Source organism: Solanum verrucosum, unplaced genomic scaffold, assembly GCF_900185275.1.
Source record: "Solanum verrucosum unplaced genomic scaffold, falcon-dt-bn FXZP01000115.1, whole genome shotgun sequence".
In the NCBI taxonomy this organism is placed as follows: domain Eukaryota; kingdom Viridiplantae; phylum Streptophyta; class Magnoliopsida; order Solanales; family Solanaceae; genus Solanum; species Solanum verrucosum.
Window position 1 is genome coordinate 1,147,520 of NW_026020680.1, and position 27,590 is coordinate 1,175,109.

Consider the following 27,590-nt stretch of genomic DNA (forward strand, 5'->3'; position numbering starts at 1 on the left):
ATTGCCTTGCATCAGGAGCTTGAAACATTTTGTACAAATGGATAAGAGCTTGAAACTCTCATATACTTGAGATGTGATTGCCTTAACTTCTTCCAATCTTATATGGCCCTTTCACTTGCTCTATTCTGTGTTTTGTTGGCTACCTGTTTGAGTAAACGTAATATCCTAGTCAACAGCTTACCCTCCCTAGATTCAGCACAATGGTATTTACTTTTAGTACATGCTCTGCAATTGTACTTTGTTGGTTCTCTGTAGATTGTGATTTGGACCTTGGTGGTCCTTATGGGGATATCTTTTAACCTTGTGCAAGTTTATTGGATCTGGACCCTTATGTTTCAACAGTTCTCTCTCTTGAATGAATCACTTCCTAATTTTTAGGTCCATTATCCCAAACTTTGCAGACGTGTAAAACTTGTAGCTTCGGAATGGCATTTAGGTCAGAATATAAATCGTATTGCTTTGTAGATTCGAAGATACCAGGTCGATATTGTAACACTCATAAAGTTAGTTAATTATGTTATATATAATTACAAAACTAGCTAGTATTAATACTATAAGTTTACATAAGCTAGGCAAGTTTGTAATGGTTTTTGATCTGACACCAATTATCCTTGAGCTTAGAGCCAAATCTTAGGCAGGTGAAAGTAAATGAGTATTGGAGTTGACAACCTTTTTAGGTGGCAAAATGGCTTTTTGCGTAGTATCCGTAATTTTTTTACCCTTCAAGTAAGGAAAAAACTTACCCGCACCGGGTGTTTACATCAAGACAATGCAATTTTTATTATTACGTGATTTAATGAAGTAAACACATGTAAATTAATTATGGTTAAGTAAAATGAACTATAAATTTAAACACATGGCATGCATGTATTGGTTTGGTGTAAACACCCGATGCGGGTAAGTTTTAAGCCTTTAGAAGAAGAAGGTATCTCATCTTCACTAGTAGAATACAATTTCATATCTACGTTTTGAGAATGTAAAAAAGATTCTGAATGTTGTGAGGGTGAGATCAATATTTATTCACTTGTCCTTAAACTCCTATTTCACAAATTTAACTTTAACTTTACTACATACACATTTTTCGGCCAAACAAATGTCATCAAACATGACATTTAATCTTGAATGACAATTCAACATTTGGAGGGTAGAACAATAATGATTAGTTGGAACAATGAAGGTATGGTGTCTCCTATGATAATATGTGAAGCTCAGCTCATCAAATTACCATCTGACAAAACTCGGAAGTATGTATTAAGTAGATAAATAAATAAAAATTCTTCCCTATATAGTATAATCCTTTCGTTTCAATTTGTTTGATCTACTTTCCTTCTTAGTTTGTTTAGAAAAAAAATGACTTTTTCCTTTTTTAGCAACTTTTATTTGAACTTTCCACATGACATGTTTAAGACCACAAGATTAAAAGATAATTTTGACATACTTGACAGATCTTTAATTTTACGTCACAAGATTCAAAAGTCTTTTTTACTTAAACTCCATATCAAGTCAAAATAAGTCACTCAATTTGAAACGGAATGAAGTATATATTATGAACTATTAAGATGGTGGATCTTAATGTGCATATGCACTAGTATTTGGTGAATGTCAATGTTAACATACACAAGTTATAACTTACATTGTATATGAAAATCGATAGATACAATTGGAAGTATAAGAAAACTCTCTTTTCTTCTCCCTGTTATTACTCTCTTGTAGTAGTATTTATCTTATTTTGCTATGATCTGTGTGGCATGATAAAAAATCTTTAAAAAGATTGATTGAGACTCCCTCCACGGTTCCACGAAGATCTCTAGATATTTGTCCAGAATAAGTATGATCGATCTACGTGCCTAAGAGCAGCTCAAACAAAGAAGAGTCTGGTGCTGCCTGAATTCGAACCTCCAAAAATGGCGTCGTGTAAGGGCGTCGTTGTACCCTGAATTGAATGGTCCTTCGACCTTTGTCTGATTCTAATGACCGGCTCATATTTCATGAGACCGGTTCACTATTACTTTGAAAAAAATCATGCCCTCACCTTATAGTCTAGAGACATTAAGCTCCTTTCCTCGCTGTAAGGAAAGTAAGAAACTTCTATTAGCGTCGAATCTTAAGTCGAATTGATTGTGTTATGTGCAATGTCCATAAATGATGATACATTAATATCCATTGATTTAAACTCCTCCCCCTTCATGACTATGCATTTAATATTTCATTTTTTGTGTTTTTTAATAATACATCTTATTTGTACTTATATAGGAAAATAATAAGGTCAACTTAATAATCCTAATGGGCCATAAAAGCATCCCTTACGGGTTGATCCGAATTTTTTACGTCTCTCACTCACACATAATGAGAGTGTTTTTCCAATTTGAGAACATATTTTCGTCAACCAACATATTGTGAGAGCTAAGTGATATATATCTGTTAGGAATATATAATCTCTCTTCGAGTATAAACCTGCAAGTACATCATAAAGTATACAGTACTCCATGTCATATGAATTATATTTGATACAATCTCTGAGGTTTTAGGGTATTGTTTGTAGAAGAAGCAAGAAAAAAGAAGAAGTTACGAGCAAAAAAGAACAAGATGAAGGTGGATGGTAAAGACAAGAAGAAGAAAGGTGCAAATGAATTTCAAGTTGGGAAGAAAAAATTGAAGACAAGGATGACTCCATTAGCCAAAGCTAAAGCTACACAAGCAATGGAGATTGAAAAAATAAGATTTTGTTGTAATCAATTCAGGTGTATTTGGTAACTTAAATTGAAGTTGTTTACGTTTTTCTTCTGCAATTTATGAAAAAACATGAAATTTGTTACAAAAAATATCAAAGAATGTGGATTGGGGTGAGTCTTCGAATCCATTGAAAAAAAGAGCAACACCGAAAGATGATTCAGAAATTCTCAAGTCTAAGAAGGACAAATTCTATACCAATTTCATGTCAAAAGTAAACACTGGTTCATATCATATTCGTACCAAAAGAATACCAATTTCAAATCAATTCTAACTAGTAATTTTATTTGTTATATAAATAGTATACCAATTGTATATACATTATTTTTATCAATATCTGTACCAATTTTATATCAAGAGTGAATATAACACCGTCATACCATTATTATGTAAATATTATTTAATAGGAACTAACAATATACCACTTCATACTATTATTATGTACTAGTTTTTGAGAACGTGTGTTGTACATTTGTCTCATATAATTATTATCAAACAATTCTAATGATCAACCATTTCAACAACTTTTTGATCTTCTTCATTCTTTAACCTCTGCATGAAATCTAACAGTGAAAGGTAGAAATGAAGGTAGAATATTGAAGAGGAGCCAATCTTTAGCTGCTTCCAACATTACAAGACATTAGTTAAGATATAGAAACCTGAATTCATTAACAAAATGTTATATCACCACAATAATAATTTTGACAGTGTTTGCTAAGATTAGAGCCAATAGAACTTGGGACAGAATAGCCTTGTAAAAAGAGCTCAAACTATAAAAACAAAAACCTTTTCTACCACTTCATTTAGCTAAGAATCATCAAAAGAATGCAAATATTTTGGGACGACATCCACATGTTCTTAGCAAGAGATTGCACACTGAATATAATAACAAGCCACGAGCAAATCTTTTATCTAATAACATGGCACCAAAGACGCCGAAGATGATGGCTATGAAGCCATAGTAATCTATAGGAAGATCTTGTGGACCAACCAACGAAGGCTTGTACGGTTTCGTCGTCATATTCGAGTAAAAAGATTCATTGAGATTTGAAAATTCAATTGCTCTTTGAGCGACTTAAATAAGGGACCTTAGGTAAGGGAAGATGAAAAGAATCAAATTATTAAAGATTTTTTAGCCAAAAATTAAAAAGGCACATCAATTTCGAACTTAATTGTTTGACCTTTGATCTTCATCAGTTTACTCACAAACAAGAGATGAAGAAGCAATTGAAGAAGTATCATGCCTCGAGAAAAGGAAGAGTCTATTGACTTAAATCATAATTATAAGTATTTTTAATGCAATATTATTAATGTAGAACAAATAATTGCTTCTTTAATATATATATAAAGGGTAAAACGGTAATTCAATTTTTGACTTGAGTTCTTCCCACTTATAATATAATAATATAATATGATAATATGATACTTCTATACCAATTTCATGTCAAATTTAAACACTGATTCATATCAGATTCGTACCAAAAGAATACCAATTTCAAACCAATTGTAACTAGTAATTGTGTTTTGTTATATAAATAGTATACCAATTCCATACAAGTTTTTTGCCAATTTCATACTAAGAGTGACATTAGTTCATACAAGATTCATATCAAGAAGAATACCAAATTCAAACAAATTAATTGTAAACACTCTTTAATTATAAACAAATTTGACCTTTTTAGACGTGAAAAATTTAGAAGGATCTCCACTGCTAATAGAATGTTATGCAGTTCTTTTCGCATAACATTAAAAAATTGTGCCCTTTTTTTTTTTCCATATCATTTTTTACTGTTTTGTTGGTATAAAATTAGAAGGAAAAATTATATGCAATGATGACTATTGTTTTGAGATAAGAGAGAAAAAGACAAATATTGAGTAAGAGAAATATCTGTAAAAAAATCTGTTTTGAAAGATAATTAACAGGTGAGAGAAAAGGCAGTAACTGTTTTGAAGTAAATAAGGAAAATAAATATTCTTTTTGTTATGGCTCTTCTTATTTTTTGCCTATTATTAATTATTATTGCTATTTTTAATTTGTTTGTTAATTTATATTCCGTTTTTTCTATCTTTTTTTTATTTAACAAAATGGTATATCCCCTAATTGCTTAATGTTAAAACTTAAAAAATAAAAAATAAAAAATAATGTCATTACTCATAACTAATACTCCCTCCGTCCCTATTTAGTTGTCCACTTTAGAAATGACACACAAATTAAGGCAACAATGATTAGCATAGTTAAGTTACAATTTTATCTTTATAGTACAATTTATAATTCCAAAATAAATTCACTCAAGATAACTAATCAATGCTGGGAAGTTCATAAGTTTATTTACTTTATTTATGACAACTTTTTATTTCAAAATTACAGCCACTTCTTTGAATTCAAGTGAAATAAATTGGAGGGAAACAACATACACTTTTACAATTTTTTGTAACATTTAAAAATTTCCCACCAAAATATTTTGTTATAAAAAAATGCTTCAATGAAATGAGAAAACAAACAACCAACGGATACAAGACAAAATAAATCAAGTTCAATGAATGAAATAGATTAAATATTTCTGTTGAAGTGGATCTTCAATCAATATAAGTGAGCCTTCTACTTTAATAGGAGTATTAGTTGAAACTTCAACTTTATTTCTGTCCATTTTTTTAGTAAAAAAATTGTTCAAAATTTTTACTCATAAACTAACAAAATGCTTTATGGGTAACTTAAAGGACTGTGTAACTCCCAAGCATAATAGATGTATTGTTTGGTTCCAAAAAGGATGAATTACAACTTAATAGAAATTTTCAAGAAGTTTAAATAAGGGTATAATAGGAAAAATTTTGTAGTCCTTTCTTGATTTGTCAAAATGGACAACTAAATATGGACAACTAAAAGAGGAAATATGGACAGCTAAATAGGGACGGAGGGAGTAATAATTAGTTTTATATATGTCAATTATGTTATAAAATCAAGCTCAGAATAATATATTTATAAAGAGAAGAAGGCAAGAAATGTAGATATAAGAGAGAACTTTTCTTCTTATTCAAGTGTGTCTTTCAAATGGTGAGTGATATCTCTATTTATAGTGTTGAGATATCACTCCCAAAAGTCATCTAACTAGTAGATACATAGTTATCCTAAATGTTCTTATCACCTGGAAGCACCCATACATGAATCCAATTAATTATTGGATACGTCTAATGGATAATTCACATAATACAATGGATTTATAACACTCCCCCTTGGATGTCTATAGATAATGTGCCTCGTTAAAACCTTACTAGGAAAAATCCAGTGGGAAAAAGCCTAGTGAAGGAAAAAGAGTACACATCTCTCATAATACGCTTTGAGTGTTGTCTCGTTAAAAACCTTATTAGGAAAATTCAACTTGGGACAAAACCATGGTTAAGGAAAAGAGTACAACCGTATTTCACTCCCCCCCCCCCCCCCCCCCCCCCGATGAAAGCTTCACTTGATATCTCAGAAACGATGCATTCCAATTTTGTATATCAACTTCTCAAACGTTGATGTTGGCAATGCCTTAGTGAATAAATCAGCAAGATTATCACTTGAACGGATTTTTTGAACTTCTATCTCACCATTTTGTTGGAAATCATGTGCGAAAAAAAAACTTTGGTGAAATATGTTTTGTCCGATCTCCTTTGATGTATCCTCCTTCCAATTGAGCTATATATGCAACATTATCTTCGTACATTGTGGTTGGTATATTCTTTTTCAAAGAAAAATCACACATTTCCTGAATATGGTGGCTCATTGATCTCAACCAAGCGCACTCTCGATTTGCTTCATGGATGGCTATTATTTCTGTATGATTTGAAGAAGTGGCTACCAACGTTTGCTTCATTGATCGCCAAGATATTGCGTGTCTCCACACGTAAACAAATAGCCTGTTTGATATCGAGTTTTATGCGGATCACATAAATATTTTGTATCTGCGTAACCAGTCAGTTCTGACTTGGATTCATCGAAATAGAATAAACCCATGTCTATGATCCTCCAAAGATATCTAAGTATGTGTTTAACATCATTCCAATGTCTTTTTGTTGGGGAGGAATTGAATCTATCCAGTAAATTTATTGCAAAACAGATATTTGGTCGAGTATTGTTATCAAGATGCATTAGTGTCCCGATTGCATCAAGATATGGAGTTTCATCACCAATAAGCTCTTCATTCTTCTTTTGAGATCAAAATGAATCTTTATTTGTTTCAAGCGATCTCATAATCATTGGGGTACTCAATGAATGTGATTTATTCATGCAAAATTGCATCAAACTTTTCTATGTATGTTGACTCATGGACAAATATTTCATTTGTCAAATTCTTACCAAGACCTTTTCATTTTAGATTTTCTTTTCAAACACTTAACAACTTTTGAAAGCTCCTTAAGAGTGCTAATGATGTTCAAGTCATCAACATACACAACTATTATAACAAATTTAGATCCTGAAAAAATTGCAAGGACAAATAGAGTCATTTTTTTTAACACCCTTTCTTCCTTGATTATTGCAATCCATATAAGGATTCTTGAAACTTTATTGAAAAAGTTTCTTTCAAACTTTTATATGCTTCAGGCACCTTGAATGCTTCAAGGATTTTTATATAACCTTCATTGTCTAGCTACTAGACATGACAATTATTCATTATATGCATTCAAGTTTTTCATATGTTGTTAGATCAAAACAAACCTCATTGCATCCACCATAGGAGAAAATATCTCCAATTATGTCAGGAGATCTGTGAAAAACCTTTATGCCCGGAAGGCCGAGGCACAAACAGTACTTGATATCTTACGGTTATACAATCGCATAATAATTTATTTGTACCCTACTAACAATATACCTTGATTTATGGACTATCAGTCCAAAACATCACTTTTCTATGTGAAACAAAATATACTTGAATTTGCACTTTATTTGGCCAATCATTTATTAGTCTACACTATATGACATATTTGAATTCAAAATCCTCGTCACAATTTATATCATTGAGCGCTACTTCACATCAAAGATACCGTCAACGGTTATTTGATATAGATTCCAATATGACATAACTTATCGAGATCTCTTCATTTTTCAGGTACCTGAACCTTTTCCAAGGTTTTATAAAGTGTTATCTCGTGGTGCTCTTTTATAGCACTTGCCTCATTATCATGATCATATTGATCATTTGCTCCTCTCCTTCTTCAAGGAATTTTACATTTGGAATCGATTGGTCTATTACGCTTCAGGCATATCATAGACTTTGTCCTTCAAGGACTTCTCATTGAAGCATTTGTAGCTGAATTATAACACTGGGTTAGTAAATTCATCTGACAATTGATTTGCAACATTATGCAAATGAATTATCCCTTGAACTTCAAGTTCACATTTTCTTTGAACGAGGATCTAGATAATTCATAATTAACCTCACACATAATTTTCAGCTGTCAATATCATCTCTCCCCATAATGTTAGAAAATTTAATATTCATAATTTTCAAGTTCACATTTTCTTTTAACGAGGATCTAGATAATTCATAATTAACCTCACACATAATTTTCAACTGTCAATATCATCTCTCCCCATAATGTTAGAAAATTTAACATTCATCCCAACCTTATTTGGGAATTCATCTTTGTGCGTGGTGGAGCAATTAAAATCATAACCACACATTCAACGTTTTAGATGAAAATTATTTGGTTCCTGACCTTGAACCAATTTTTATAGGGGACCTTTGTTAGCTTGATGCGTACAAGTGTTGCTACATGTTAAATAAATTCATCTCATATCAAATTTCTTTTGGGAGATTTGTTCTCGTAATCATTGGTTTAGTTGTAATTGGAGGCATATAATTTCTGCTAAACCAACCAGCATTATCAATATAATTTCATAGTTTGAAATTGTCCTCTTAATTTAACAATTCGAGCAAATAACCTTACAAACACCAATTTGTAAGTTGACAACAAAACACATGTGGCCATCGCATAGATGTATCTATCATGTGTTGCAAATGGTGCACATGGCAGGTGAATGGGCCCATATTCACCTTTTTATATGTCTCAAAAATCTCAAGGAGTACAATCTCAACCTTAGCTGGTACAATGATATAATGATCAAATTATCAGAGAACAAGCAATATAAGAGAATTCTTGAAGAATTTTTTATTTCTTCATCATATAAGCCAAATGAATTCTCAATTATTTTTGCATCACATTTAAACCAGAATGGTCAACCGATCAGGCCAACTGATCTTTATTTCAATACACTTATAATTTACTTTTGCATGTGATTCCATCAGCATGCCTATGTTTGTGGGCAACAAACAAGAGGAAAAAAATGGGTAATCTTTTACATAAATATTTATAACCCGCTTCGATTGTAGTAATATGAAGATATTAAAACTTTTCATAATTTATACTCTCAATATTTCTTTTCTATTCATCCGAAACTTAAAAAGTTTCTTTTGAGACTTACTACAACCCCAATATTATTACTCTGATAATAACACAACTCGTTAGAGCTTGCAATTAATTTTGTGTACTATCACATATTTCATGACACCATCCGTATTGTGAACATCTCCTTCAAGGAGAAAATTATATTATTATTGTCATGGTCAAAATTATTACTTTACTTTTGTCATACCATAGGTACACAATCAATGACAAATTTGCATTGCCACACAATAATATTAATTTGGTCATGGTCACAACCTTTATAGACAAGAATTATTTCTTTTGCCCTTTCGATAGTTCACAAACATACCATAATATTTATGACGTATAAACGTACACGACCATTGGCTATTCCTGCCAAATAAAATTTATTTATTTCTCTCAAACCTTCCGTAGAGATGAGTTGTGACATATATCCAATCCATAATATTTTTATCATATCTTGACTCATTCACTTTCAGAATAGTCGAGCATTCATGATTCTTATCACAAGTCACATTCTCTTCAAGGAATGGACCAATCATTTGTATGTGCTTCATAAATCTGCATTATAAGCTTATTGTCATACCTTTTGAAATTTTTCATTTTTGCATAACACACCTCAACATCACTTTGAAAGGTCAAGTCTACACACTTTATCTTCCTTTCTTTTGATGCAAAATTTATAAACTTATCAAATTGTTAGTCAACAACCTTTCATACCATTTTGATAATAAAAATTACCTTCACATTTTGAAGGACTATTTGGAGAACCCACAATGTTCTTCATTTAGCCATAGTGATGTCTATCATGATTTCTTTTTTCTCATGCCCATATTCATTGTACAATCACAATAATCATTGTCATCTTTCAGACTTATCATGTACTGCTACCACATTCACATAAGAGAATGGAGCAAATCAATTGGGCAAAATGCATGACTTCTCATAAAAATACAATTAGTTTATCATAGTCATCATTAAATCATCATTATGGTGCATTAGAACTTAAATCCAATGTCTTAGGTCATAAATCAATGGGACATGAACCCAACATATTATCATCATGGTGCATCAAAATTCAAATTGATATCGTATCCTCTTGGTGCAATAGAACTTTAATCTACCGTCTTACCCTCAAACATTTTTTTCATTATGTGCATCCGAACTTTAACCTGATGTCTTACCATTTTAGTGTGATGAGACTTGAATCCATAGTTTTACCCTGAATTAATAAATTATAGTCCAAAATGAAATGGAATTAACCTCTTATGTCCCATCACATCGTTCACGTCACTGCTTACCAGAGACAAACATATGCCTTTCCCAATTTATTTATTTTTTCAAGCAAAAAGAAATTGTTTTCTCCGGTCTACTCCAAAAAAATGAAATTAATCTCATAGTTTAGAGTAATGATTAATAAAATAATAATAGAAACTAGAAGCATAGTTTTCTTCTTAAATGGCAAATTAAAACCTTTTTTTTTTAGACGTATACGCTTAGTGAATGAAATAACTGTGCAAAACATATAAGCATACACAATTTATTAAACTTAGAAAAGGAAAACAAATAAAAAGGATGACAAAACATCATTCATTAAACAAAACATAACAAATTATAAAAAATTTTCTTCATTATTGTAGCCTTCAAACATTAAAGAGCTTTAAGCCCAAATATTTTGATAACATATGAGCAGTTGCTTAGGGAATGGAACCAACAAGTGCTTTTTATCGCATTTCTTCTTTTATAACTTTTTCCCTTGTGCTGGTTAGAACAATGTCAAAATTAATTAATTTCACTTTTTTAGGATGATTCTCTAAATGATGAGACTGGTATTTCTTTGTGATCAACTAGTGTTCTTCTTCAACTGGCAGATAAGAGAGATGTGGTTGGTTTGCAGGAACAGGTATATGTTTTCAGCGGTTAACTTAATTCTGAATTTTCAAGTTTTTGTTCGGAATTTGGGATATGTGAATCTCTTGCTCTATAGATCCCCTTCCCTTCGTCTAGAACATCGCCTTTTTTTTTCTTCCTACTACTGGAGCAGGAGAAAACTGATAATAGATCTCACTTGCAGGTGGTTAAGCTGTTAGCTTATATTAGTGATAAGGACTTGTTTGCAGAATTCTATAGGTAGAGTTACCTCTACTGTGTATCTCAACCACTACTCGAATAGTAGCTTCTTCTCTGTTATTTGATAAAAGTGCCAATGATGAATATGAGAGAAGTATCCTAACAAAGTTGAAGCAGCAGTGTGGGGACAGTTCACATCAAAGATGGAGGGAATGGTAAGCTATCCATATCAATTATGTTGAATTTCAGGCTATGTTCTCTGGTGACATTTTTCTTCTCTTTCTATAGGTCACAAATTTGACATTGTCAAGGGAAAATCAAGCCAGCTTTGAGGAGTATTTGAGCAATTATCCAATAGCAAATCCAGGAATTGACTTGACGACGACTATCTTGACTACTGGCTTCTGTCCTAGCTACAAGTTTTTTGATCTCAACATCCCAGCAGAAATGGTGGAGGATTGGGTGGGTAAGAGGAGACAATAAACTTAGAATGTCACTTATGCAAATCGGTTTCGCTATATTCATTAGGAAAGTAGTTTTCCTAGTGAAAAGATTTTCCAAACATTTGACCAATCAAATATAGAAAATCTGGAAAACACAGATTACATTCTCAAAAAATGAAAAAAGTAAAGAGTACTCAAGCACTTGAGGTAAAATGCATAAAACCCAAAATTAGTAGGGATAAATTTGCAATAACCCTGAATGAAAATCCAAGAAATTACCGCGGAAAAAATGGACATAATTAGAAGTATAAGGCGGTTTTCAAGGAAACAGGAAAACCACATAAAAGGGGAAAGAGAGATTCACATCTCACCGGTTACTCTTCTTGTCATTAATGGTTCCTGGCAGCTCCGCCTTGTGCCGTTATCGGATCTAGACTCTCCGATCACTCTTTCGGCGAATTCCTTCGCTCTCCGGTGACTTCACAGGTATATTTTCCGGTCAAATTGTGAGCTCCGATTCGATGTACACTGTTCCCACGTATGTATATATCTATGATGCCTAGTTGATGTGATTGTTTTGGTTTAATAGCTTCTTCCTTTGCTTCAGATTGATCCTATTATTGATTTTGTTTCCAGTAGCTATTGAAATTGTGTTTTTTTGTTGTGGTTGATTTTGCGTTCTTCAAAGCTGTGATTGATGGACTAGTCTTATGTTGTTTTTTATTTCTCTATAGTTTATTCTGAGCATGACTGTTTTGTCCTTTTTGAAGTTAGGTATAGTGGAGATTTAGTGTTCATTACTGGTAGGGTTTGAGTTTAATTTTTGGTTCATTCTATGTGCAACTGACGACATTCATGCAAACTAGAAATTCAATACGAACAACTAATACCAGAACTTTGTTTTCTTTTGTTAACTGCCTGAAACTTTAGACTTTTCAGCTATGTTGCTCAGAATCTTCAAAAATGTCGACGGGTGCGTGTCGGATTAGTAAATTTTTGAAGGATCCAAGCAACTTAGCTTTTCAGTGTCTTTGATGTGTATTTTCTTTTGGTATTCTCAGTTTTATTTACTTATTAATTTATATACGTTTATTGGAAAATGTTGTGTAAACGGTTTTTTTTATGTAACCCTAAAAAGATTTTTATTAAGGAAAAGTGTGCAATTTTGGTAACTCTAGTTTATCTAGGCACTAGGAATTACTTGGTGAAACTTAGTTCTTGTGGAATTCCAATCAAGTCAGGGTCTTGGGAAACCAATTCAGAATCGTTAGGAATCAATCAATTACGTTGAATATTGTGCTTAGAGATGTATCAAATGATACCAGCCGACTAGTCCAATAACTGCAGTTTCCTGAAAAGTGCCCCTTTCCAGGGCAAAGGAAGTTAAGAGCTTGCAAAAGAATTGCAGAATCAATTCCTAAATAGAACTTAGAGTACAATTCCTTTTCACTGAGCAATAAGCACGAATAAAAATTAAATAGTAAGCTCGCATGACTATTGAGTTATACCTGTGAGTTATTTTGTTATGAATCATGAGCTTAGACGATTAGTTGGCAAGTAAAATCAATTGCTGATGAGGTAATTACTTAGGGTTTTTATTTTGGCTCAATGTAGGTAGTCTCTACTGCACATTATTGTACTCTTGTGGAGCTCTCTCGAAGGCTTCTTTTTTTGTGACATGTACTTTAACTTTACGCTTATCTCAGCACTTCTTAAATTTTGGAGTTTGGACTTGTTTAGTTACATAAATGGTTCATTTGTTCTTGATAATTCATTATACTGAAAGTCCTATACACCCAACTAAATATTTAATTCAGAGTGGTAAAGAATCGTTAGAAGACCAAGATCAAACAATAAAAAACCCACTACCTTTTCCAATTAGGCATCTATATCTCTGGTAATTCAGAATATTTCCAGTTAGTGAACTTTGATTCGTTCCTTTATTATTGTATTCTATTCTTGTGCTCCTTTATCTTCTCTCCTCTTTGTATTACTTGAATTTAAGCCTCCAATATGTAGTCATATTCTTCTACCCTTTCGATAGAGAGACCCAGAATTGGCTCAAGGTACCTGTGCGATTCTTAGTATGCATCGCTCCTTAACAGCCCCCGCTTTGAAGCCTTGAAACCCAAGTATTCTGGTCCATATTTCAAGGATATAGCCAAGTTTGTAGTTTGTCCAACATAGACTTTAGTATTCAATAAGAGCATTTTTTCTGTCATTTGTTTGTTTATTCTCAACGGTAAAGTCAAATATTAATGTGATTTGATTTTCTGACTGGCTTAAAAATTGCTTGATTTTCATACTAGCTTTTGTTGAGTTTAGTTGGTGATGTTATTTAGTTTGGGAACAGGGCCACAGGTTTTTGGAATTTGTGTAGGGTTGCATTCTGTTAAATTGTGAAGATATTGAAATCACAATGAACCAACGTAGCGTAATCGATCTGAAACATGGATTGGACTCCATGCAATGGGGCATTACAAAGCTGAAGAACATTCTTGAAGGGTTGCCTGAGCCTCAGTTCAGCTCAGAGGACTATATGATGCTGTATACGTATCCTTTTAGACTCCCACACTGTTAGGCATGCAGATAACTTGGATTTGATGCACCTTTTGTTTCCTTAAGTCTACTAACAGGACAATTTACAACATGTGTACTCAGAATCCCCCACATAATTACTCTCAACAGCTATATGACAAATATCGTGAAGCTTTTGAAGTATATATCACAACACCGGTAAGCGTAGTTGCAGTTTTCATTTGCATTTCACTTTAGTAGAAATTAAACAAGGTACTTCAATAAACCAAACAAAAAATAAGAATTGAAGAAGTACTATTCTTAATTATTCTTTGATTTTGTTATATCCATGTACCATTCTTGATAGTTTGCTCTCTATTTACCATTCTGGAATGTTTGGAACTTATAGCAATGATTTCTTTAATAAAGAAACAGAAAATCATTAGTCAATTTTAACCATGTAAACAAAGAGGGCTTAGTACGGGTAGTTTCCTTGGTGCCTTCTGTGATTTTATTTTATGCCCTCTATGATTTTATTTAATAAGGATCCATGTTCAAGTATCAACAATTTTTTGGGATCTGAATGTAATTCAGGCATTGCTTTCCCAAGAGGAATATTATCGTTTAGTTTTATTCCCACTATTATAAGATTCAAATTTTGAAAAGGCTGCTCTTCCTGCTTCTTCATCCCATTGAATATGAAGAAAAGGATATGGGGGATAATTGCAAAACTTTTGGCAGAAAGACTGAAAAAAGTGATACATAAGCTAGTGGATAGACAACAAATGGCTTTCATCAAGAATAGGCAGATCATGGATGCAGCATTGATAGCCAATGAAAGTGTAGACTCCAGAGAGAGAGACAAGAAACCAGGGATCCTATGTAAACTGGATATCCAGAAGGCATATGATCATTTGAATTGAAACTTTTTGATGAATCTTTACAAAGGATGGGATTTGGAACAAAATGGCTAAAATGGATTAGACAGTGCATAAGCTCAGTGAAATTCTCTATTCTGATCAATAGAAGCCCATGTGGCTTCTTCTCGTCATACAGAGGTCTGAGACAAGGGGACCCCTTATCCCCTTTTCTCTTTATCTTGGCCATGGAAGGACTAAACAACCTATTTCAGACAGCAAAAGTAAAGGTCTGGATCAGAGGTTTCCAAGTGGGAAATAATACAAGAAATAATCTAGAGATTACTCATCTACAATATGCAGATGACACTCTAGTTTTTTGTGATGCAGTAGAGGAGCAGATGCTGATTTTGAGGGTCATCTTCAATATTTTTGAGGCTTTTTCAGGTCTGCACATAAACTGGAGCAAGAGTTTCATCTATCCAATCAAACACAGTGATAAATATTGAAGACCTAGCCAATACACTAGGAGGGAAAGTGGATGAATTACCAACAACCTACTTGGGAGTGCCTTTGGGGTCTAAGAGCATTTGGGGTCTAAGAGCAAGTCAAAAGAAATATGGAGTGGAGTAATTGAGACATGTGAAAGGAAGCTTGCAAACTGGAAGTGTCAATATTTATCGTCAGGTGGCAGACTAACTCTAGTTAACAGTGTCCTGGATGCCCTTCCCTCGTACATGATGTCATTATTCCCTATACCAGCCAAGGTAACCAAGTGGTTGGATGCGATTAGGAGGAACTTCTTATGGCAGGGAAGCGAAGATAAGAGAAAGTACCATTTGGTCAAATGGGAGGAACTGTTGGTAAGTAAGAGAGGGGGTGGACTCAATATCAGAGAGCTGAAAACCCAAAACAAGAGTTTGATGATGAAATGGTTGTGGAAATTTGTCTCACCAAAAGTATCTCTGAAGGAAGTAATAATAGAAAAATATGGCATGGAGGATAAATGGATGACAGAGGTGGTCACCAACCCGTACAATTGTAGTGTATGGATGTCTATCAGGAACCTATGGCAGCTGGTCAAAGAGAGAACAAGCTGCAAGGTGGGCAATGGAGAAAAAGTAGCTTTTTGGAATGACATTTGGTGTGGATAGGAAGCACTCAAACATGCCTTCCCTGTACTACATAGTCTGAGCCAAGAACAAGAAGCAGAGTTATGGACAAGACAAGGGTGGAACCTGTTTCTAAGAAGGGGACTAAATGATTGGGAGATGACAACCATAGCAAGATTTTATGATACAATGCAAATGGCTACCAATCTGACAGGAGAGGAAGATAGACTAGTATGGAAGGGGGAGAGAGGGGGAGAGTTCACTGTAAAATCAGCATACAGAGAACTCAGGTCTACGGAGGAGCAGCATGCAGGATGGCCCTGGAGGATGATCTGGAGAACAGAAATTCCCTACAAGGTGAATTACTTCACATGGCTCTTGGCAAAGCAGGCAGTCTTGACACATGAGAACTTAAACAAGAGGAAACCCAATCTATGCTCTAGTTGCTATCTATGTGAAGAACAGGTGGAGACAGTCAACCATCTCTTTTTACACTGCAAATGGACTGATCAATTGTGGCAGATGTTTATCCAAAAGAGGAAGATTAAGTGGACAAAGCCTGGGAGTATTAAAGAAGTCCTACAATGCTGGAACAGGGATGGAAATGCAGGAAAAAATGAGAAGAGATGGAGGATTGTCCCAGCTTGCATTTGGTGGACAATTTGGAAGGAAAGGAATCAAAGATGCTTTGAAGGAAGACAGAAGAATATCCAGAAGATAAAGACCAACTGCCTAGGGCTTTATTATTTTTGGTGTAAGCAAGTAGTGATAGAAGATGCTGAAAATGTGTTTAATATTATTGATTGGTTGTAACTAGAAGATCCTAGGAATGATGTAAGTAAAACTTTTTGGAGGGGGACTACACTTTGATGTAGTATACCTGTGGATATATAGAAGTAATGTTACCTTTCTCAAAAAAAAAAAGTGGAGAGAAGTTTAAAAAACACGGCTAAATTTCATGGATGCTTTTGTATGTTATTTTAGGAATGCAATTTCGCTTAGAGGTTTAAAATGATGAAAACTCAAATTTGGCTTAAAGTTTGTTTACCTAATTTTTGTTTCTCCAAATAATTCTACCTTCTCTAAATTTCACTGTGCAATTCAATTTCAAAATAGGTATTGCCTTCTTTGAGAGAAAAACATGACGAGTTCATGTTGTGAGAGCTGGTAAAAAGGTGGTCAAATCATAAGGTCATGATCAGATGGTTATCAAGATTATTCCATTTTCTTGACCGCTATTTCATTGCCCGGAAATCTCTGCCGAACCTTAATGAAGTTGGACTAACTTGCTTCTGTGATCAGGTAATTTACTGTTCTCCTTCTTTTTCCAATCAAAATTTTGTTTCTATGGTTATCTATTAAAACATCTCCACCTGATCACTTGGTTAAAGCACTGAGCTCAACTCATGGTTTCTATATTGATTTTTTTTAATTCTGTTTTCTGGGTTTTGCCTACTCTAGAATTTGGTTTGCAGTTTGAGAGTATACTCAACTTCTACCACATCTTTTTACGAAAAGATGTCACTTTTTAGTCCCTCCATCCTAATTATGTGAAGGTGTTTGACTTGACACGAAGTTTAAGAGAAAAAAAAGAATTTTGAAACTTGTGGTATAAAGTAAGCTATAGAAACTTTGTGGCTATAAAGTAATACGAGTCCGGAGTTAAAAGGGCAACAAAATTGAGTTTAAATTCCAAAACAGGAACAAAAAATAAGGTTGAAACCAAAAGGGAAACATTTGGACGGGAGGTCGACGCCGTGAGTTTTGTGGAAGGATGTGTAGGTTCCCATGCGCCTTATAAGACGCAAGGCTACACAGTATTTGTAAGACGCAGGTCTGCCTGCGCCTTGTAAGGCGCATGGAGCCTGCGCCTTTCTCATGATGCAATATATTTAAAATCAAATTAGATTAGGTGTTTACTTGGCAATTGACATGACTTGATTACCTTAAAAATGATGATATGAAAACTTCTAGAACCAATAAAAAGATAAAGAATATTACTCTCATAGTGTTTTATTTTCATTCATTCATTTTAACATTTGGAAAGAAAATTATTTTTTCATGGTTACTCTTAACATTAGTTATTAATTTTTTAAAATATTAATAATAGTTAGTATAATAATAAAATATACAATTCATTTTTTTAAAGTTAATTACGAATACGTACAAGTAGAGGTGTACACTATTTGGATTAAACCGAAAAACCAAACCAAATTGAACCGAATACTGATTTGGATTGGTTTTTTTGGTTTTAGATTAATAATTTATTTTGTTTGATTTTTTAATTTGGTTTCGGATTTAGAAAAATATAAACCCAAAATCCAAATAATCGAAATATATATATATATATATATATAATCGAGAGTACTCATCATGATGCAAGAAAATATCTCAAAAGTGTTTGAAAACTCAAATTAATTGGACCTGGAAAAGCCCCCATTCTCTTGGAAGCCCAATTGCCTAAGAAAGACCCAACTCTGTTGGAAACGGAACCTTTTGTTGACAACCTCTTTTCGACAGAGAATAGTTCCTTTTCGAGCTCGAGAATATTAGAGATGGAGATGGGGTTTGGAGTGAGAACCGAAGCATCTTTTGCTAAGGATGATGTGGCAACTTTCGATGGATCAGAAGTATTGAGGGATGAAGATAACAACATGCCTATGGTTATCTATGATACCGAGGAGGTAGGAATTAATTCAGTAGAAACTGATAAGAGAGAACTTCATCAGGGCAGCTGCTCTTCTGAGCAAATTACATTATTTGAAGATCCTCTTCTTCTTCAAAGTAATGATAGTCTCTTAGAACAAGAAATTGAAGACAAAGCTTCACTTTGGGTACAATCCAATGTACTTAAACTCACCCAACACTTTAGGGTTGCTTTTGAAGGATGTGATAAGGTGGCTTTTGATCTATTTTTGAGAATTGATCAAAAGAGGAGGGAATTGAGGCAGAAGAAAGTGGAGACAACACCAATCAAAGCAAAGAACACAATCCCAAAGAGGATGAAACGAGGTCCTCGGTAACGCGACATAAAGTCTCCTTATTCTTATTTAGTATTTCGAATGAATTCTTATTTCTATTTATTTTTTATTGAATTTTATTTTACAGAATAAACCTAAACTAAAAGAAATATGAAATTCCATGTTAAGTTTAAAGAAGGGGAGTCAAGAAACAGGGGGAGAATAACAAACACAAATCTCCAATGAAAGTCAAAATCCCTTCTTGGAATGTAAGGGGGGGGGGGGGTAAATGGAGAAGATAAAAGGGGGATAGTCAGGAGATTAATTCAACATTGGGGGGCTGATATTTATGTTCTGGTTGAGACAAAATGGGAGGACCTGAGGTGAATGTATTCAAACAATTAAGGCAAAATAGATGGATGGGGGAATTTCATTTGGATTCTATAGGCAGAAGCGGTGGTATCATAGTAATGTGGGATAAGAGGGTGTGGAAAGGAGAGCTGGTGATAGCAGCAAATCAAATGGTAACCTGCAAGTTTGAAGGCATTAATCAGGCATTCTCATGGTTTCTCTCAGCTATGTATGCTTCCTGTGATCCAATGATTAGAAGAGAACTTTGGCAAGAATTCATCAACATCAAAGAACTGTGTAATGGGCCTTGGGTAGCTTGTGGAGATTTTAATGCCACAAGATATCCAAACAAAAGATCAGAAGGGCACAAAATTACCACTCCAATGACTGAATTTTCTGAATGGATCAATGAGATGGAGTTCATCGATCCTCCTTTATTTGGGGGGTCTTTCACATGGAGAAGGGGGCACAGCCACATGTCTGCCTCCAGAATTGATAGGTTTTTATTTTCCTAGTGGGATGAGACCTTCACACGAATTAAACAGAACATGCTTCCCAGAATAGGCTCTGACCACAATCCAATTATGCTTGAATGCGGAGATTTAAATTTGAAGAAGTTTACTTCAAGTTTGAACAATAGTGGTTAAGGGTAGAGGGTTTCTCAGACAAGGTTAAAGATTGGTGAGCATCTTTCAATATCACTGGTACGGGCTCTTATGTCCTAGCTTCCAAGTTGATGATGCTAAAGGGGAAGCTAAACGAATGGAAGCTCGAGAATAGGAATCAGAACAAAGAGGAAATTTTGAATCAGCTGTCAATTCTAGAAAAGACTCAGGAGTTGAGATTACTATCAGTGGATGAGTTACTTCAGAAAGTACATCTTTCAATGGAGTTTGAAGATGTTGCAAAAAAATGAGGAAATAGCTTGGAGGCAGAGGTCTAGAGTACATTGGCTCAAACACGGAGACAAAAATACCAAGTATTTCCACAGGATGGCTACAACCTGTAAAAGATCTAACACTATTGACAAGTTGATGGTGGAAGGGGTTACAGTATCAGATTCAAAAGCAATTAAAGGATACATAATCAGTTACTACCAAAATCTTTAGAGTGAAATAGAACAATGGAGGCTAGATTTTAATCTACAGGGAGCGGAAAGCATTACACAAGAGGAAAATGAATGATTGCAGTGGCAATTTGAGGAAGATGAAGTTTTTAATTGCATAAAATCATGTGTCAGTGATAAGGCCCCGAGACCAGATGGCTTCCCAATGAGTTTTTTCCAAAACTTCTAGGAGATACTGAAGACAGACTTCATGAATGCAGTGAGACAATTTCACAAAAGACGATGAAATAGAAAAGAGCCTCAACGCCACCTATGTGGCTCTAATTCCAAAGAAGACATGAGCTATGGAACTTAGGGATTTCAGACCCATAAGTCTCATTAGTGGTGTGTACAAGGTTTTTGGTAAGCTGTTGGCCGAGAGATTAAAGAAAGTGATAAGAAGTTAGTGAACAATCACCAAATGGCCTTCATTCAAGGTAGGCAACTTATGGATGCCGCGTTAATAGCTAGTGAGTGTGTGGACTCAAGGATTAAAGGAGAGATCCCAGGAATAATGTGCAAGCTTGATATAGAAAAGGCATATGATCACGTCAATTGGGAGTTTCTACTTAATAATCTGAAGCAAATGGGATTTTGAGACAAATGGCTTAAATGGATAGGTTTTTGCATCAAAATTGTCAGGTTCTCCATAATTGTTAACGGAGAACCTGCTGGTTTCTTTCCTTCGAAGAGAGGACTACGACACGGAGATCCTCTCTCCCCTTTCCTATATATCTTAGCTATGGAGGGTCTTAACAGTAGGATTAGAATGGCCAATCTAAACAACTGGATAAAGGGTTTCAACATAGGTAACCAGTCAGGGGTTGATTTGCAAATATGTCACCTTTTATATGCAGATGACACAGTAATATTTTGCGATGCAAAGGCAGAACAAGTTAGTTACATTAGAGTTGTTTTGGTGATTTTTGAGACTATTTCCGGACTGGCCGTGAACTGGAGGAAAAGCAGCATCTTCCAAATCAAGGAAGTGGCGAATATACAGATGTTGGCAAGCATCTTGCAATGCAAGATAGAGCACTTACCAACTACTTACCTGGGAATACCTTTGGGGAATAATCATAAGGAGCTTGAGATTTGGGATGGAATCATTGAGAAGACAGAGAAGAGGTTGGCTAATTGAAAGGCAAATTATCTATCTCTGGGAGGAAGAGTCACTCTGATCAATTCGGTTCTTGAAGCATTGCCTACATATGTTATGTCACTTTTCCCTTTTACCAGCAAAGGTAGAAGAGAGGTTAGATAAATTGAGACGTGATTTTCTATGGTCGGGGAATAAAGAAGGGAAAAAATACACTTAGTTAAATGGCAAACAACCTTACTAAGCAAGAAGACAAGAGGTCTTGGTATAAAAAACTTGAGGGTCCAGAACAAAAGTCTACTTTCTAAATGGCTTTGGAGATTTGTCGTTGAAAATCACGCATTATGGAGAAGAGTAATTCTCAACAAGTATGGGCAGAACGAGGAGTGGGTGTCTAATGCAGTAGATAGCATGTATGGAGTATCAGTATGGAGATCAATCAGAAATTTATGGTCTAGTCTGAAGGAGAATTTGGTGTTCAAAGTGGGAGAGGGTAACAAAATATTTTTTGGAAGGACAAGTGGATTGGACAAGAGTGTATAAACTTGGTCTTCCCAGATCTCTTTTCATTTTGTACCAATCCTGATGCTAAAATTGATGAGATTTGGTCTCCTCAGGAATGGAACCTCACCTTCAGGAGCAATCTAAATTTTTGGGAAGTGGATAATATTGTTGAACTGCTACTCAAATTGGGTGAATTCACAGGCCTTAGATAGTATAAGATGGAAACACGACTCTGATGGCAAGTTATCTGGGAGTAGACTGTTTAAGAGAGAGATTATGACTCAATCAGGGGGAATTCTTGGTCCATGGAAACAAATATGGAAGGGCAACACTCCAACCAAGGCGAAATGCTTCACCTGGTTGGTCTCCAGAAGGGAATGTCTCACTTAAGTAAAACTCAAGAAAAGAGGTTTCCAGATTGTCTCCAGATGTTTTTTTTGTCATGAGAAGGAAGAAACTAACAACCACTTATTCCTACACTGTAAGATTACTCTTCAGGTGTGGCACATGGTTCTCAGCATTTCTCAAGAGCCCTGGGTGATGCCAGAACATACCGCTGATCTTTTGAGTTGTTGGATGAGGAGGGAGGGGGGGGGGGGAGCAAGACCCAAAAAAGATAGTGGTCTATAGTACCTATCTGTGTCTGGTGGGCTATTTGGAGAGAGAAACCTCAGGTGTCATGAGAATATCACTAACACTATTCAGAAAGTTAAAGAAAGTTGCATTAACTTGTTGTTTTTTGGTGTAAAGAATAAGGTATAGAAGAAGTAGAACAGTTGGCAGATTTCCTAGGATCTATGTAATTATGGATATATCTTGTAACTTTTTGGAGGTAGCCAGCATACCCTTAATGCTGAAGAATACAACTTTACCTTTATCAAAAAAAAAAAAAAACCAAACTAACAAAATTGTAGGTTGTGTAGTTTCCCATTATCATCTTTTTACAAATAATAGAAAGGTCCCCAAAAAAAGTTAATGGTCCTGTTCATTTATGGGCGCCTTTTTTTTTTCTTTTTCTGATGAAGCGCCTTACAAGGTGCAGGCACACCTGCGTTTTACAAGTACTGTGTCGCCTTGCCTTGCGCCTTGTAAGGCGCATGGGAATCTGCACCTTCCTCCACAAACTTACGGCGTCACCCTTTTGTCCAAATTTTCCCTTTTGGTTTTAACCTTATTTTTTATTGCCCTTTTGGAATTTTAACTCAATTTTGTTGCCCTTTTGGCTCCAGACTCAAAGTAAAACAAGAAATGTGAAGTTAAATTGTTTCTAAATTTGGAAAGATGTCCCTTTTTTGGGGACTGACTAAAATAGAAAGAGTATCACATAAAATGGGACAGAGGTAATATCTTACTGGCAATTGTTTTCTATTTCAGGTCTATCAAGAGTTGAATGGAAAATTCAGGGATGCTGTTATATCTCTGGTATACCTTTTGTCTTGCTTTGAGTTTTCACTACCATTTCTTTTTTCCTTTTAATTGACCAATAACATTCTTCTAACCAGATTGATCAAGAGCGCGAGGGAGAGCAAATTGACAGAGCTTTACTAAAGAATGTGCTAGATATATTTGTTGAAATTGGAATGGGATCAATGGATAAATATGAGAACGATTTTGAAGATGCAATGCTCAAGGACACTGCGGCTTATTATTCTTGCAAAGCTTCTAACTGGATCCTCGAAGATTCATATCCAGACTATATGTTGAAAGTTAGTATACCGCGTATGCAACCCCTTGATTCTGCCATTCTTGCCCTGTTGTTTCTTCTGTCTGTCCTTTTTCTGGTTAACGTCCATATGTTAACCTACATAATCATGTCAATGTTACTTTAGGCCGAGAAGTGCTTGAAACGTGAGAAGGATAGGGTCTCTCATTATCTCCATTCAAGCAGCGTGACAAAGTTGCTTGAGGTTCGTTCTAGCTCTTAATCTTATTTCTTTACTGGAAATTTAGCCTTCAAGATGTAGGATGTTGCTATCAGTTTTTGTTGTTCACATCTTCTTTTTTCTGGATCTAGCCTATCAACTTCAAATTTGCTGCAACTTTACTATTCTCACCTTTCTACAGAAAGTGCTACATGAGTTGTTGGCTGTGTATGCCACTCAACCTCTTGAGAAGCTGCACTCTGGTTGCCATGCGTTACTAAGAGATGATAAGGCAGTTAGCAGCATCTTAATTACCACGTTTCTGATTTTACTTTTTGCAGTAATTGACACAATCATGATTATTTTCTTAGGTTGAAGATTTATCAAGGATGTATAGGCTCTTTTCTAAGATTCCTCGAGGCTTAGACCCCGTGGCCAATATTTTTAAGCAGGTTTGTGATCTCATGACATCATATTCTCAATTGTCTACCGATAAGTTACTTCATATATCCTTCTTTTTAATCTGAATGCAGCATGTTACTGCTGAAGGTACAGCTTTGGTAAAACAGGCTGAAGATGCTGCTAGCAACAAAAAGGTTTGTACAATCTATGCTTTTCTCAAATTCTTTGGTCTTGAGAAATTTGTTTCTTCCTTATTTGGCGTTTATACAGTTTGAGTTGAGTTGGAACTCATCAAACTAGAAGTTTTTGCTATTTTAACATACGAAGCTACTTGTATTCAAGTGTCTGATCAAACTTAATTTCATATTTTAACACACCATTTCTGACATCAATACTTTAAGTTCAAAAACTATCTACACAAAATACCCCCTAGCACCCAACTTTTAGAAAATACAAACGTTTACACTTACTATAATTATTAGATCCCTATTAGAAATTAAAAAAAATTCACAAAATCTGTTTCTCTCCCTCCAAAACCTCTCCCTCCTTGCTGATTTTCTGTCCTCCAGCTTCTGTATCACATCTAAATTTTTTTTCACAAAAACAGCAATCCCTTGAAAGGGGGAGATTACTGCTAAAATGTATTGTGTATCACATCTTGAGTTGTCAGTTTGTGAGACTAGCTATTTATTGCTTGATTAGAGCATTTTGCTTCTTTTTTTTTTTTGGGGGGGGGAGGGGGTGGTTCCGCCCGGTGTTCAGTACCCGCATTGGGGCTCGAGTAAATCCGTATTCACGCCGGGATGTCTCACATTGAGAGTAAGGCTCTCCGTAATAAATGAGACTCGGTAACCAAGGGAACTCGAACCGGAGACCTGATGAAGGAGTAAGGAGTACATAGGCACTCCACCATAACCCTTGTTCCTAGCATATTGCTATTCTGCTTATTTTAGTTGCAAGTTTGTGCTTTTGATGTGTTTTGTTCAGAGATTTCTTTTTAACATCATATCTTCTATTCTGTCAAAAGCATGAAGTCACAAAGTTTGACTTCATCTCAGTGATTGTTTTGTTTCATTTATTTATTTTGTCCTTCAGTACATGATCATTGATAGTTTGGTGGTTGGGAATGTTACTGCAAAGAGATGGTAAATGTTTCTTTAAAGCGAAACCGCCATCAAATTCTGTACTTATCTTGAAGAAAGAACATGAGCAGTTTCTTAGGGAAACAACAAGAGCCTTTCCTTCTTTTATGTATCTTAACTTTTCCCCTTCTGCTGATTTTTACAATGTCAAAATTAATTCATTTTATTTTTTTAGGGATGAGACTGGTATTTCTTTGTGAATGCATTTAATATAATTGCTCAATGTCTTTCATTCTTTCTTATCAACTAGTGTTCTTCAACAGGCAGGTAAGAGAGATGTGTTTGCAGGAACATGTAATCCCTTAGTAAATCTGTTATGTGATCCTTGAATATGTTTTTGGCGGTTAGCTTACATCTGAATTTTCAGGTTTTTGTTCGGAAAGTAATTGAGCTTCATGATAAATATTTGGCATATGTGAATAACTGTTTCCAAAACAGCACACTTTTTCACAAGGTATGTGTTGGAGCAAAGGATAGTTGTCTAATTTAATTGTTCTACTCTGTGCATTAGGTCTGTGCATCAGGGTAAAAGTAATTGCTAATATCTGTCCTATTTGTCACTTTCTAGGTACTTAAAGAAGCTTTCGAACTTTTCTGCAACAAGGGTGTTACTGGTAGCTCAAGCACTGAACTTCTTGCCACATTCTGCGACGACATTCTCAAAAAAGGCGGGAGTGAAAAATTTAGTGATGATGCCATTGAAGAGATGTTGGAGAAGGTGAGCTCTTGCTTTATAGATCCCCTTCTCTTCTTTTCCTCTAGAGCATCTGCTTTTTCTTCATACTACTGGAGCAGGAGAAAGCTGATAATAGATCTCACTTGCAGGTGGTAAAGCTATTAGCTTATATTAGTGATAAGGACTTATTTGCAGAACTCTATAGGTAGAGTTACCTCTATTGTGTATCTCAACCACTACTTGAATAATTGCTTCTTCTCTGTTACAAGTTTATGACTTCCTTTTTTTTTCCAGGAAAAAACTAACCCGGCGGTTGTTATTTGGTAACAGTGCCAATGATGAACATGAGAGAAGTGTCCTAACAAAGTTGAAGCAGCAGTATGGGGGGCAGTTCACATCAAAGATGGAGAGAATGGTAAGCTATTCAGATCAATTTATGCTGAATTTGAGGCTATGTTCTCTGGTGACATTCTTCTTCTCTTCTTATAGGTCACAGATTTGACATTGGCAAGGGAAAATCAAGCTAGCTTTGAGGAGTATTTGAGCAATAATCCAATAGCAAATCCAGGAATTGACTTGACGGTGACTGTCTTGACTACTGGCTTCTGGCCTAGCTACAAGTCTTTTGATCTCAACCTCCCAGCAGAAATGGTATATCATATCAATATGTTAATTGGCATTATGTTGATTTTATCTTGGTTTTGACCCTTGTTCCTCTTGCTGAAGTTCTCTTTCGGGAAGGAATGATGCATGTTTATTTTTCTTGAATCATTTTTCTTCTCAAACATCCTGTCATTGATTCATTTTATGCTGCGCATTGTCAGGTTAGGTGCGTTGAAGTATTCAAGGAGTTTTATCAAACAAAAACGAAGCACAGGAAACTTACGTGGCTATACTCTTTGGGAACTTGCAACATAAATGGAAATTTTGAGCAGAAGACTATTGAGCTCGTGGTCACTACTTATCAGGTTGATTGTTGGCTTACTTTTTGAAATCAGATAGGCTTAGTTAATTTGAAATATTTCTGTTACGTTATCAATGAGAAAACAAGATTGAGACTTCTTCTTTTTCGTAGGCTTCTGCTCTGCTGCTCTTCAATGCATCGGATAGATTGAGTTATCAGGAAATCATGACGCAATTAAATTTATCAAATGATGATGTTGTTCGGCTTCTTCATTCCCTTTCATGTGCGAAGTACAAGATTCTCAACTAGGAGCCAAGCACCAAAACAATTTTTCCGACGGATGTCTTTGAGTTCAACTCAAAGTTCACTGACAAAATGAGGAGGATCAAGGTATAATTAATGATGAGTAAGGTTAGCCTTTCTACTATGA

The 27,590-nt window shown here is 34.9% G+C and overlaps 1 protein-coding gene and 1 long non-coding RNA gene across 23 annotated transcripts in view; one reads left to right on the forward strand and one right to left on the reverse strand.

The window, feature by feature from the left end:
* LOC125812177 (cullin-1) overlaps positions 1-27,590 on the forward strand; it is a 124,715-nt gene that overhangs the window by 56,176 nt on the left and 40,949 nt on the right. For 2 of the 22 annotated variants that reach the window (XM_049491687.1, XM_049491688.1), the window contains exon 20: positions 14,023-14,064. The exons of 14 other annotated variants lie outside the window; for them this stretch is intronic. In XM_049491687.1, coding sequence (XP_049347644.1) covers positions 14,023-14,049 — 27 coding nt within the window. In that variant the 3' untranslated portion in view covers positions 14,050-14,064. Of the gene's footprint in view, positions 1-14,022; positions 14,065-26,034; positions 26,086-26,148; positions 26,299-26,745; positions 26,908-27,080; positions 27,225-27,331; positions 27,551-27,590 lie in introns of those variants that run through there. 6 more of the 22 variants (XR_007441979.1, XR_007441980.1, XM_049491695.1 and 3 more) reach the window with 6 other exon arrangements.
* The window catches only part of LOC125812213 (uncharacterized), a 99,506-nt gene that overhangs the window by 47,316 nt on the left and 24,600 nt on the right, over positions 1-27,590 (reverse strand). The gene's annotated exons all lie outside the window — the stretch shown is intronic.